Below are 13,933 nucleotides of genomic sequence, written 5' to 3'. Positions count from 1 at the left end.
ACTAACTTTATGATCTATTGCTTTTCCTTGACTCCACGAGAAACAGGAAGTGTACGGAAGTAGCATGCTTTTCAATAGATCACTGAGCTTGCGATAGTGTCCATTGAGTGCTGGTGGGTTGGGTAGGAGTGCGCAGTACTGTTCTTTTCTAATATGAATGGAAATAAAAAATAAAAATACAGTGAAAAGGCAAAAAATAAAGCATTCCATAATTTTACGATTCAGTTTGGTAGACTATGGAGGGGAATCCAACAGGTGGTTCTGGTCTGTGCAAAAATGAAGAATTGTCGGGTCAAGCAATGTCAGGAGAAAAAGACACTAGCCGTCAGAGTGACAAACACCCTGTTTGCAGACCTGACGTAGCCAGAGCGCGCTGGAGTCTGCTGAGCCAGGTGAAGTAATCTCTACTATTTTAACACGATCTTCACAATAGGCTATAAGTTAATTATAGCCAGTGCAACTGTAGAGATGTGAGACAACGTGATTGATTCGACACACGGTGTCTGACACACGGCTCTTATGTAACCTAATGATCGTTTGCGCCTCTTCATTTTAGCTGCCAGCTTCGGTTGCATGTTTTAGCTGAACAGAAGGGAAAGCAAGTCAGAATTCGGAAGCGTTTGTGCAGATTACAGCTAAGGTACATCTTACATTCTTAGAGCCCAGTTCTCGACCCAAAACATGAGGGGTGTGTTTACTTTAACAAGAAATATTGTCTAAAAATGCCTGCTTGGAAAATGCATAAAACACCAATGGCTTTTTAGCTAATAAATCTGTAGAGCCTTTTTTGCCTAAAGATAAACAATTACATGTGCACACTTTTAGCTGTAAAAATAATATAGCTGCAGCGCAGTAAGAAGAAAAGGTAATGGGATATAAAGTTATAAAGTACAGCAACAGCTGTGCATCTCTTGCAACTCTTTTCGCGCTACCTGTTGTACAGCCGGAGCACAGCGCACCTGCCGTGTCCCAGATTCCACTCCTTTCAGGGGAGAGAAGTGACGCCAGCACAGCGCGCGGTGCGGGGGGGGGGGCGTCACGCTCAGGGCGGGCTGCTGGCTCGGGTCAGATAATATAGCATCCGAGTGCTTCTTTACCCACAACCTGCCCATAAATGGATAGAAGTGCATTCCTGTATCTGTGGTGACATTCCACTGTCTTTTATTCTACATTTAGTATTCCAAAAGCCACTGCGGTTTACTTGAGACTGAATTAATTTTGCTTTTTCGAGTTAAACGACGATGCTCTTTGGTTTAGAAATGCACCTTCAATGTCAAATATTTTATGTTTGCCAGGTTTTATCTTTGTGGGAGTATTTTTTCCCCTCTGTCCCCACGTGGATAGTAGTAGACTAAATATGTTCCAGTAGGTCGCTGCGTCAGCATGTGTAGGCTGCAAATGAACAAGTAAAGGTTTATTCCATGCTGAAAAGAGAAGAATGGAAACACAACGTTTCGGCTGTGGAGCCTTCTTCGGGTGTGACCGAAACGTTGTGTTTCCTTTCTTGTCTTTACTGCAGGGAATAAACCTTTACTTGTTCCTTTATAGACTAAATATTAATACTAATTCCTTAACTAGTTCTCAATCCAAGCATTACCTTGAATGCATCCTGTCTGCAATTTGAAAATTAATCTTTAACGAGGAGGAATATAAAAAAACTTCTGAGAATCTAAATTTACCATGTCAAGTGATTTGTGTGATTGTTGTTGCTAGTTCTAACAGCAGTTGATCAAGACTTACTTTTCCAAAACCATGCTATCTCCTAGGATCAAATTTTCATCGAGTGTAATTCTAATCAAACCATTCCATAACTTTGCAGGTAACTGAAGACTTATTTGTCCATAATTACTTGTTTCAAATTTGTCTGGATGGGCACTATATTCGTGATTTTTCAGTCTATAAGTAATATTCCTGTCTTGAACGAATGTTGGAAGGGTTTTGTTAAAGTCCTATGAATGGCATCTCTTGTCTCCTTTAATATAATCGATAGAATACCAGAAGGCCCTGGAGATTTGTTTATCGCAAGTCCTTCTAGTACCTGTAACACTTCTGACTCCTTTATGATATTATTACATTAGCATAGAAGAGTCAGACATGTTGTGTAACTAACTTAACATAGGCATGCTGTTTACCAAAGAATAAATCATCAGGTGTGAAATATTCATTGAATACACTTTCATTTAGAATTTTTCCTGTTAGTATCTGCATAGTTTCTAAAACGTTTTTTTAAAAAATGTCAGTCTTTTGGTTTTAATGCACTGACCTTAATTCAGATTGGAATTGAAATCTCCTCTGTCACTTCCTACAGTGGAGTGAACAGAGTAGAGATCTTACTTTATTGTCCCCTGTTGGTATACAGTTCTTCTGCTTCCCCATAGGTTACTGGATTCATTATTACTACCACAAAGCTTTGGTTTCCACTAGATATTTATCTCCTCAGTATTTTGTGTAGGTTTTACTTGTTTGACACTCTGTATATTTTATAATCCTCTTTAATTTCCTGCTTCTGCTTTCATTATAAAGAATGATACAGGAAAGATTTCAATTTGGAGCAGAAGTCCTTTCTTCCAAACTGATGCTTGACACTACACTGTCCTCAGACAGAGGTCCTCTCATTGTAGGTATCCCTGTCCTTGCACGTATTCTAATTTCTTAACTCCTGCTTTGTCCCCAGGTGCTGAAGCACAAACAACTGGACAACATAGAGGTGCAGCAAGTGTCTGTGAGGAGGTTTTCCTCCTTCAATCTTTTCACCAGAACCAGAGTAAGGGACCTGGAGATAGAGGAGCCTGGAGATGAGACGTGGTTTGAATACAGAAGTGCTACTTTCCCACAATTCCGTGCCTTCTTAAGGTGAGCCCTCTGGAACAGAAATATCTGTGAACTTAAAGCAGTGCAGTTGTTTTCTTCCCAGACTGGTATCCTGTAATGAGGAGAGGATTCTGCTGTGAAGGGCTTAGTGCAGGCCTACTCACCCTGTGGTCCTTCTGATTCACTCCACTGCAGATGTTTCTTGTAGCTAGCACCTTTGTTGTTATATTGATCCTAGTGATTACCAGTTTTAATTGCAGTGCTGGTCAGAGGTACCCTCTGCAGTGGACAGGATCAGAGGGGTTGCTGGTTGAGTAGTTGTGAATTAAGGAGTCTGTCAGCTGCTGTTTTCCTGTGCCCTACAGGTGGGTTATCCCACTCAGAATTCCACACTGTGAGTTCCTCTGCACCCACTCCCTCTGGTGGCGGACTGCCTCTGTGCACACGCTACATCAGCTTAAAGTGTTCTTTTATATATGATGAATTTAGCAAGAGCTAAATGAACGCTGAGTTATTTCTCACAGGGCAGCTGCCGGTGAAGGAGTTTTAGGCATTAAAACAAGTATGCACAGTTGCTTTCGTCACACAGGACGGTGAATTTGTGTGGAATTAAACATGGGACCAGTGTGGAGCAGTGGTTAGAGTTCATGAGTCGTAGCTGGAAGGTTGTGAGTTCAAATGCTGGTGAGACAGTTATTGTGCAGTTGAGCAAGGTACATCACCCAAATTGTTCCAGTACAATACTAAACTATATAAATGGGTTTAAATGTAAGTTGATTTGTATAAATGTCAGACAACTAAATGTACAGTAGAATATATTAATATTTAGCAGACTGTTATGGTCCATTTGGGGTTTCATATGATTTTAACAAGCTTATATTATGTTTTGACTGAGTTTTACTATAGTTTCCAACCTTTTTAAAGCTTTACCAAGCTTCTCTATGATTTACCATGGCTGTTTTGTGCTTCATGGTACTTTGTGTTTTCCCTGATTAGTATTTATGAGGATATTTACTTTGTTTTTTACAATCTGGGCTTTCCAGGGATAACCTTGGACCTATCAAAGTCAATGAGGTGCTCAACAGTTTCGACAACACCGGAAATGTCTGTAAGTTCAAATGTTCCTTTTTTGGTCTTATGTATTTATTGAATACGAATTTCAGAGAGGAAAACAAATGACTTGGTTGACACTGTTAGCAATTTGCTTGGCCCGTTAAAAATGGGTATGTTTCTCTGAACGCTTACATTTCTGTGAGTACTTTAAAGTGTTTTGTTTTCAAAGAAATAAATACAGGAAGCAAAACATTTTCACAAGGTTGTAAGTTTTAATTTAAAGATTAAACATTATTTTGTGACGTAATTATTATTTTGCACATAAGACAGTTAAGGCTGTTTTTTGTCATTCTGCTATTCCTCTGTGTATCCAGTATAATCTGCTTCTTTGTGAGGATCCCTCTGGTGTATGTTTTGGATATGTATTTTCCTTGTTGAAGAAATCTCGAATTTCACGATTGTTTTGTATCCCTGGACTAGAGAGAGGATCTGGCCATCGGGATAGGATAGCTGTGAATAGATAAAGCTAGCCTTTCCTGATTGCATGCCACTAGCTGGCAGCACTGAACTGAGCTGAACATTACATTACAGCGGTTACCCTCTGTCTATATTAGCCTATTTAAAATAATCTACAATTTACATTTCAGCAGAATACGCTGGATGAAATACAAATCTGTAAAGGGTAGAGTGTAATAAAGAGTGTCATAGCAGCACAGAATTTTTATGATTTGTATGAGGAAAATGTAATACTTCACTTTCCAGAAATAAGTGTTATAAGGGAGAGCTACCTGGAATAAAGTGCTGTAGAATTATCTTATGGAAGATAGTAGTACCTGATGAAATGCTGACCTCAGAGCTCTGGACATTCCCAACACTTCCTTTCATGTTCCAACATTTAATACCAAGTTACATGTCAAGTACAATTCTTGGTTTTAGATTGCAATAACTGTCACTTTTCGACTGTTTTGTGTGATTATAAGGAGTAAGGTGTGTGTATTGCATGGGTCAGTAAACTGAATCCCCACACTTTCTGCATGCTGGCTACATAAACAGATCCAGCAGCATCACACTTTAAATTCTTGACTTCACTGGTTAAACATTACTCTGTAAATAGGTGTAGATATTATTTCTGCTTGGCACCTTGGCGCACAAGAGGATCAACAACGTTTCTCTGTGGTGATAAAATATCCCTTGCTTAACATTACATCGGTGTTTTTAGAGGTGTTAGTGTTACTAAAGGGGGAGTGTTTTAGTCTCCTACTTGTAAAGCCACACACATAGCTTAGTTGTTATACATGTCCATTTATATATATATATGGCTGAAAAGCAAAGTTTTTATGTCACTGTATCCTAAAGGATTTGTCAGTCTAATTCATTGTTAAAATACTCCTTTCACATCAGACCTGTTCGCGAGCAGTTTATATTCCCTTTATGTGTTTCAGAAAACTTTTTTTTTTCATTATCATGCACAGTCTTTCACATAAACATTTGATGGTTTGTTTGTTTTTTTCCACAAGAGCAAATGTACTAAGAGTTTTCTTTAGTGGGATAGCGTGTCACAGCTACCCAGTAACATGTATGACCCAGATATTTACAGGTATGAACCTTACACAATATTTACATCAAAGTGCAGTAAATAACCCTGTGCTTATATGGCACTCAGTGTATAATAGAGACCGCTTAAAAGGAATGTCTGCCCAGTCCTGAGCAATAGCTTGTTAATGGAGCCTCCTTGTGGCTTTCAGGGAGAGAGGTGGCCTTAAATAAAACCCCTCCAGTCAAGAGTAGGCATTAGCTCATGTTTTGCTATTTCAAGGATTACAATGAGTAGATGTCAATTTAAATAAGAAATGTGACAAAACAAAAAGAACAAAAGAGATTTTAGGCTGAAGGCAGATACATCTTGCATCTCTGATTGATGCAAAGATGGTGTTGAGGTTGTGATGTTGTTCATAGAAAGAAAACAGTACTGTGTCCATGTAAAAATGCAATCCAGTAGACAGTAGTGGATTTTTTGGTGAGATACTTGCTGTGTTCCTTAGGTCTCCCTCCCCTGTGCCTTGTTACTGTTTCCTGCTGTTTCTGAAGTACAGTACTAAATTGTGTGTCACCCCCTGGTGGTTAAAACCTGTAATGTAAGCCCTCTGAATGTGAAGGGCAGTGTCTCACTCATTGTGTCACAACATGACATTCTTAGCAAATCCAAAAGTTAGTTCTTAGTTAATTGTATTCATATAATTAATGTACAATTTATAAATATTTCATGCCAAAGGCTGCCAAAGAGCCTTGAAAATAGGAGGGGACCCACTTCTTCCGCCACTGAAGTGTAGAATTCACCTGTGTGACATGCATTTCGTATCAACAGCCCCACTATATAGTACTGTATATCGAGTAGTGATAATTTGCATCACTAATTGAATGAAATTGGAAATGAATACATTTTAGGGAGGCCGAATTGTGCAAAACCAGAGTGGAATTTAGCTGGGACCTCACCCTGAATTATGCTGTCACAGGATCTTTAGTTAGAACTTTGGTTTATTATCTCTCCCGAAAGATGGCATGTTGTCCCCAGTCACCATACTGGGGCACTGGAGTGGAAATTTTGGTGTGGGAGAAGTGTCCCATTTTGCTGAGTTTGATCCTGCCTATTAATAGGGTGGCATCCCTATTAATAACACTAGTATTTCAGTAGTATTCTGTGGATTTCAAATAATCTTCTACATGCATCATGCAGGAGGCTTCTACAAGCCAGACTTTCTTATTTTTGTATGTACATCTGTGTGGCACAGTGCATGTTTTAAAATCAGCACCTAATGACCTAGAAATAAGAAGTTTGTATTTTGTTTGTAGTAAAGAAGCCATTTTAGTAAATATTTTACTGTACAAATAAGTCTGTTTTTTTTAGCTTTGAATTCGCATTGGTTTTCCAAAGCAAAGGGACAGCTTCTTTTCTCTGAGCTATCTGCTCGTTCAGCCTGAATGGTGTTAATGTCAGAGATAGGAGTCGTTGCTTTCATCTCCACACGAGCCCCTGCTGCTCGCTAAAATGCCGTCTTAGGAATGGAATGAAACTTCTTGTCACCAAAATCATCTCCAAGCATTTTGCCTTTCAGCAAACACAAAGGGTAATTGAGTTGCTGTGCCCATTTTCTCGTAAACATCTGACAGCCTTGCAGCTTGATACCGGCACAGAGCCGAAACACAGCCCTGCCAGACCTCGGCCATAGAGCACTTCTGAACTACGGCCCTCAGGCTGACACCTCCAGGGCATCCAGGGGTGGCACAACCAGAATACACTGTGGGGGCATGAGGGGGGCATTGAAGGATTGTTGAAAATAATGAGCCATCTGGTTTCCGTTGTATTCTGTTCTGATGTATTTGGATAGAGGGGAAAAAATTGATCTTTTTGTGTAACATACATTTGATTGTTTTCTTTATTCCTTCCTTTCTGTCAGTCTTCCTGTCTCTTTCTCACTTATCTGTGTTGGTATTTCTCCCACACACCAGCCCCCCTCCCTTCCCCAGATGTGTCCCTTCAACACATTTGTACACCTATTTATATAACTTTTTTTTTTCAGTTGGAAATGAAACAGATTGGTTGGGTGAGAGATTGATTTAGTACTGAAATATGCAAGTGTACTTTTAAAATCAGAGATATTAAGTAGGGTGACTACCTCTTAACGCATGGCTGAAGTTTTGTAAAGAGCAGACTTTAGCTCTTTCTTAGGAGAGTGCTCTTCCTCTCTATTATACATGCCTTCTGTAACTCCTTATTCAAAAATCCATGATACTCGGTTGGGAAAGTCCAATGAATTCTCAAGGTTAAAACTGCTTTAATGTGGACATTCATGCAAAGGACCAAGGCTTTCTATTAGTATCTGCTAAAGGCAGCATATAGAGATAGGTACCCAAATCCTTCCAAAGGTGTGTTGGGTTGTGACTGTGTATATATTACGTTTCCCCATATATAAATGTCAAAGGCGATACACAGGGTTCCTTTTAGATGCACGTTGGACCACTTCAATACTAGCAATCTGCTTGATGGGTTGATTGGCCTCCTCACATTTAAAATTTTTCTGATGCTGTAATGTTCAGATGAATTGGCAGAATGTAATTGTTTAATTGTTGTAATTTTGCACAGAGCTCTGTGATTCTGTGGGGCTTGAACCACCCATGCTTGTCAATATCATCAAACACCTATATACTTGTAACGCCTGTTGCTAACTCTTCTTACATTAGGCTCCTCTTTAATAATTTAGTATCTTTAAGAGATATTGTAACAGAGTGCACTTTTAGGCAGTATTTCTGTGGCTCGGTAGCCCAACAAAATAATGTCTAATTTGTCAGTTTTGCAAGGTACAAATGCAAAGATCGGTGAAGACAAGCGAGAGAAGCCAGCGCTCAATGGAAGGCGTTTTAAGGGGACAGACTGTGTTCTCTCTCTCAGCTTTATGTGCTTTTGAAGTAAGTGCAGGATCTTCAAGTAGCCTATTGCTTGGCTGGGATTCCAGTCTTTTTACACTTCCTCCTTTGACCCTATATAATGCTTGACCAGCCTTTGACTCTCAACTTAACATGCCTGTGCAAATACAACTTGGGTTTCAGATAACAGGAGAGATAAATATCTCAGTCCTGCAGCAGATTATACAGCGAGAGGGGTCACTCTGCATGCCCTGCGCCTGGCTGCAGGGTCAGCGCCAAACTTTTTCAAGCCATCCTTTCAAGCACTTAATTGATCTCACGCATTAATAGGCCTAAATATCTCAAAAGGTACTCTGCAGATAGGCAAAGCTCTCATTGTCTAAAAGAAATGGTCTTCTGCGCTACCTGCCCCCTCCGTTTGCATAGTAAATCCCCCTAATGATGGTACAAGCTAAAAGCCTATGTGTTCCATTCTTCTTGAGCTATTCATAAATAATGGACAAATGCTCATAGCAGATTAGTGCACCAAATGTGTGGATTAAGGTAATCCACACTCCAGAGGTTCAGTGGGAGTCCCATCATGAACACAGTTTCTTAGTTATGTAGAAGTTTGTAGACTTAACTTGTCTTCTTTGCAGAACTGGGAGCATGGGAATGAAAAAAATACACACCTGTGCTCTAATCTATTGTAGAATATTTGTGATTTGCAGGAACATTGAAGCTGATTGTCAGTGAAGCGTTGCTACTTGTTGTACTGGGGAAAAAAGCTTTCCACCATGCTCTGAAAATTTTAAAAAAAGGTATTGAATTCCTGTGTCATATGACAACTAGGACACCCTTGGATTCATCAGTCAATATCAGAAAGTGATTTATTCCTCTTAAGGGATGTGGCAATGTGGACCCTATGCTTGAAGCAGTGCTGGTCTGCACTTGGATGGTGTGATAAGACACGCACAAACACGTGACAAACTATTTGGAGACCGCAAATCATCTATCAGTCACGTTTTTAGAAGGTGAGAAGAAACTGGAGCAGCCGATGAAAACGTGCACGGATATGGAGGGATCGTGTGAACTCCACACAGAAAGGTACTAGAATTGAACACGGCTTATCACTGTGAAACCCCACTTGGATTATAATGTCTACATATGTAGATGATCATAACGCTGTCTGATAGTATGAGCCTTTCTCAGTAAGTGAGAGACAGTGAGAAGCTTATAACATAGCTCTGAAGCTCGCTAACTAGTTAATTTAGTTTTTTCATCTGAATACTTTTTAATTAGACATCTCATGCAGTAGTAGCATGAGATATATTTTCAGGTAACATGTATCGTATTCAACTCAAATTACTCCATATCTGAAAAAAGAAATCTATAAAGCAAGTTACACAGCCTCTTTTTCTCTTTAGTTTTATCCACCCTTTGTTATTGTTTAAAAAAAGCCTGTTACTGCTCCGTTTTAATTTTCTTATCAGCAGAAGAAAGGTCAATATAAAAAGTTTTTCATTCCAGCTAGAAGTGCCTTTGCTTTTCGGGGGCTCCTGCTGTGCTTTAGTTGCGATGCCGCTCCAGCCTCCACCTGTAGGGGAGCTCTAGCACCAGCAGTGTTCCAGCAGGCAGCTGGGTGGTTTGTTTAGTGAGGAAACAAGGCAGACCTGTGGGGCCAGTTCATTCCGGAGTGCAGCAGGAGGTGGATTTGTGTGGAGAGGTACCCCCTGTGGCCCTCTCTCTGCCTCCTGTTCGCATCATTATGCTAATCTTAAACTCACATAATACTAATTATATCCTGTTGGACAATAGCTTTACACCCGGATCACATTAAGGTTCTTTGCTGAAACACTGTCATTCTGTGTTGACACAAACTTTGTATTGGTAACAATTAATTAGCAAGCTACACACTGCTGTTTAAACATTGTTGGGTCTGTAATGAAGCCCACTCACACTCCACTATCTGCAATATTAATGAATGCATTTTAAGTAATACTAACAAGCAGCAAACGTGATGTGCTGGAATCCATTTGTTGCAAGTATAAAAAAGTTAAACACACAAATTAATACACAAATTACACAACGTACATGAATTAATTTATGTTACTTGGGAACACCAGCTGTTTTTGACAAAAAGAAAAATACGAGAGGTTTTTGTAGGACGAAAAGATGAATCTGTGGAGGCCATGTAGGTCAGACGGTTACTCTGCTTATTTTTTATGATTTTGTTTCAGGGATAGTCAAACTTGATGTTGTAAAAAATGGGCTGTTATTTTATTTGGTTACTCTGTACTTTCTAATCAATATTTTCAACTTATCTTCGGATTTATAACATATATATGTCTGTTTACCTTTTTTATGTTTATGAAGAAAGTATCTGAAGGAACACAAATCAAAGCATTTACTTAAAAAAGCATCTCACCCCCCAGCTCTACTACAGTCGCTGGCCAGTACGCTGCACTGCTAATCAAACCTCCATGAAATTTAGCTGACGTGTGTCACTTTATGCGGGAAACCCAAGTCTGTATCTGGTTTGTATTTTACTGAGCTGCTGTTTTTTAAAAAAAGGTTCTTCTGTCTAAATTTAAATTAAAGTATTAAAGCTAACAATGAGTGACTCAACACATTTATTTAAGGTTTTATTTTCTTTTAGCCATGATATCTTCATGAACTTCCCATGTGTATTTAACATTTCAAAATTACCAAAACTGTAGATGCTAATTGGATAAGAGAATCAAGAGCTATTCCCAGTCAGACATTTGGAGTAGTTGTTTGTGTTTTGTCGGAGTGAAAGCAAGTGTCAGTGTCTGGAGTGCCCCGGTATTGTGGAACAATGGCCCAGTGTCAATATGTGGAGTGCACAGGTGGCAGTGTGGGCTAATGGAAAAGGATAAGGAGGACTTAAAGCCTTTTTTTCTGATTTTGTTTTTTGGCTCTTGCTTGACTTGATCCCATGGCTATGTTCCGTCTGGAAAGAAATAAAAGGTAAAATAAACAAAATTGCTCAGCGTGTTTTCCACTTGTCTTTCAAAGGCATCTTCATGTGGGCGGTGACCTGATTGAGCAGATGTCGGCACTTTTGGAGACTTTTGATGGCATCTCTTATGGGAGTGAATGAAACAGTAAATCCATCCTTTAGGATCTGTTTGTTTGGTTCTTGTCCTGTTGATGTCACGTGACAGACGCACATTGGTGTTCTAATACAAATTCTTCTGAGCACTTGGAAAAGCTCGGTCTTCCTGGATCGTTTATCTGTTGGTTCCATTTGTCCCCAATTCTATATGCAGCTTCTGTAAAATGATGTTGTGCATATAGAGGTATAATGTGGCCAATCACATCCTATTTGTACTTCAACCCTACTTCTAATGTAAAACACTGTCTCCGTTTATTTTGGTCTGATGCAGAAAACATATTGTCTGTATCCTTGAACTCGGAGATTGCAGTGTTTCATTTGTGTCAGAGACCACTGCACAGATGTAAATGTGTGTAACTCTTGCTACTGCTGATTTAGTGCTACAGCTGCTCCGGGATTAAATTTGTCAGGGTGAGGATTGTGCTGTGTTGAAGAATGCAGTGAACGCAAGGCGATAATCTCCCTCTCTGAGCCCTGCCTGTTGTTGTTTGGCTGGGAAGGTGTTAATGCAGATTTGTTCTCCAGCTCAAAAGCAGCCTTTGGGGATCCTGTCTTTTGATTTAATTAAACGTAATTGGTTCTGTTGCTCCTCCCCAGTCCCTGAGGGGGTTTTGTTTATTGCTTACTCTGCTCTCTAAAGCTTCAATTCAGGGACCCAAAGATGCAGGACAAACAGCGGCCCGGTTTCCCCCTCCCCCTCCCCCCCCCTCCGTCCTTGCAGTGCCACATTGGGCTGGGTTTGTGCGCCGATCATTCCCCTCCAACTAGTTTGGTTACACTGTGAAAAGTAAATGACCGGTAAAAAAAAAAAGCTCACATGGGCGGCAAAACAGCGCATACCCAGCAGCAAGAAATTAGCTACAGCAAATGAGCTGGGATTAGGAGAGGAAATGAAGTTGGGAGAAATTTTCAAGGGATAGGCAGGGAGCAGAGATTATTAAGAGCTGGGTAATAACAGGGTAATGAGAAAGCCATATTTGGGCGAGTAGTTGTTCTCTCCTTCTTTTCTTTGGGTGTAGAGTTTGCTTCCTGTTCGAACAAAAAATCCCACAAAGAAGACCTCCCAACCTGCAAGTGTTTCGTACCCCAGGAGCTCTTTCTCCGTGTATTAGCATTTATAATCCTTGCTTGAAATTGATTTTTTTTAAGCATCACATCATGAAGAATGCACACATTCTATTTTTGTTTTTTGAAGAAAGAATTGGAAAATTAAGGAAAGGATCTTGATATTTTGGGGGCTTATATCTAGTTATTTTTTTTTTTATTGCTCCGAACAATTTCCAATCTGTGCTGCTTTTAATGAACATTTATGCAAAATGAAATTGTGGCAGATTTTCAGAATTGCATTTCAGATAGTATTGATAGTTATTGTAATGGTGAAGCTGATCTTTGTGCTTTCTGATTGTACCAGTATGCACTGGTGTCACCCTGATGGCCAGCAGGACATCGTCTTGACTTTAGATGTAGTTTTGTGCTTGCCTCACTAGTGTTGGAAATGCTATCTCGGGAAGAGAGATGAACAGACATATCATGATAGCTCAATATAAGTGTCGAATTAAGTGCTTTTATATATTAAGAAAAGTGCTTGTCAGCAGAGTAGCTCTTCAGCCTGTGTTGTTTTAATGGGCATGTGCTGATCACAGTGCACCGTGTGTTGGAGATGGGTGGACTTGTTTTACTGGCTGTATAATGAAGATTTTTACCCTTTTCCTAATTGTTGCCAAATCCGAGGCACTGCTTGCCTAGCAACTGCAGTGCATCCATATTAGGTGTTCTGAAGCTTAATGTGTTTCATGATATTTTAAAATAAATACATCATTAATCTGATTAAATTCTTGGACAGGAACACAGCCCCCAAATCATTGTGTGCCATTTGATGTTAGGCATGTAGCCAAACAAAAAATCAAGGAGGGTATTGACAATGCCAAAGCTCTTTGTTTATTGGAAGCGCAACTCATAGCTGGTTTGTTTAGAACACTGATATATGACAATTTGGTGTGTAATCAGCCTGATCAAAAACACAACATTTCTTGTCTGGCTTGAAGCTGCACTTTGTTTACTTTGTGTTCAAATGATTGATCTTCAGCAGCCTGAAAGAGGTAACAGAAAACACCAGTGTGGAGACAGAAGGAACCAAAATCAAGCATTTAGCCTGCAATGTAAAAACTGCCTCACAAAAAGTGCATGCTTACAGGAGGTGAGCGCCGCTGCCTCACAGCTCTTGCATCCCGAGTTCGATTCCGGTTGGGATCCTCTTCTGTGTGGAGTTAGGTGGAAAGACACACTGGTTGTGGGTTGATTGATGTGTGTGTGTGTGCCCTGCAGTGAACTGGCGCTTGCATCTGATTCCGGGATTGGCTCCGGGTTGCTGCGAAACTCCCCATGGCTTTCTGGTAACAAATAGATGTTTATTTACATCATTTGCATTGTTCTGAAGCAGAACGGTTTGGTTTCTAGATTATATCAAAATGAGGGGCTGTGTATTGTGTTTACTGTCTTTCGTGATCCTGTTTCACTGCGGTTTCGGCA

The 13,933-nt window shown here is 40.0% G+C and overlaps 1 protein-coding gene across 2 annotated transcripts in view; it reads left to right on the top strand.

The window, feature by feature from the left end:
* The first annotated feature begins 58 nt into the window (after window positions 1–58).
* camkmt (calmodulin-lysine N-methyltransferase) overlaps window positions 59–13,933 on the top strand; it is a 129,803-nt gene continuing 115,928 nt past the window's right edge. The window contains exons 1-3 of one of the 2 annotated variants that reach the window (XM_088934237.1): window positions 59–392; window positions 2,675–2,853; window positions 3,855–3,919. In XM_088934237.1, coding sequence (XP_088790363.1) covers window positions 237–392; window positions 2,675–2,853; window positions 3,855–3,919 — 400 coding nt within the window. In that variant the 5' untranslated portion in view covers window positions 59–236. The remainder of the gene's footprint in view (window positions 393–2,674; window positions 2,854–3,854; window positions 3,920–13,933) is intronic. The other variant, XM_088934238.1, reaches the window with a different exon arrangement.

The sequence above is a fragment of the Atractosteus spatula genome, chromosome 15 (assembly GCF_055471065.1).
Source record: "Atractosteus spatula isolate fAtrSpa1 chromosome 15, fAtrSpa1.hap1, whole genome shotgun sequence".
Taxonomy (NCBI): domain Eukaryota; kingdom Metazoa; phylum Chordata; class Actinopteri; order Semionotiformes; family Lepisosteidae; genus Atractosteus; species Atractosteus spatula.
Note: the sequence above shows the minus strand (reverse complement) of the source record. Positions and strands in the feature narration are given on the sequence as shown.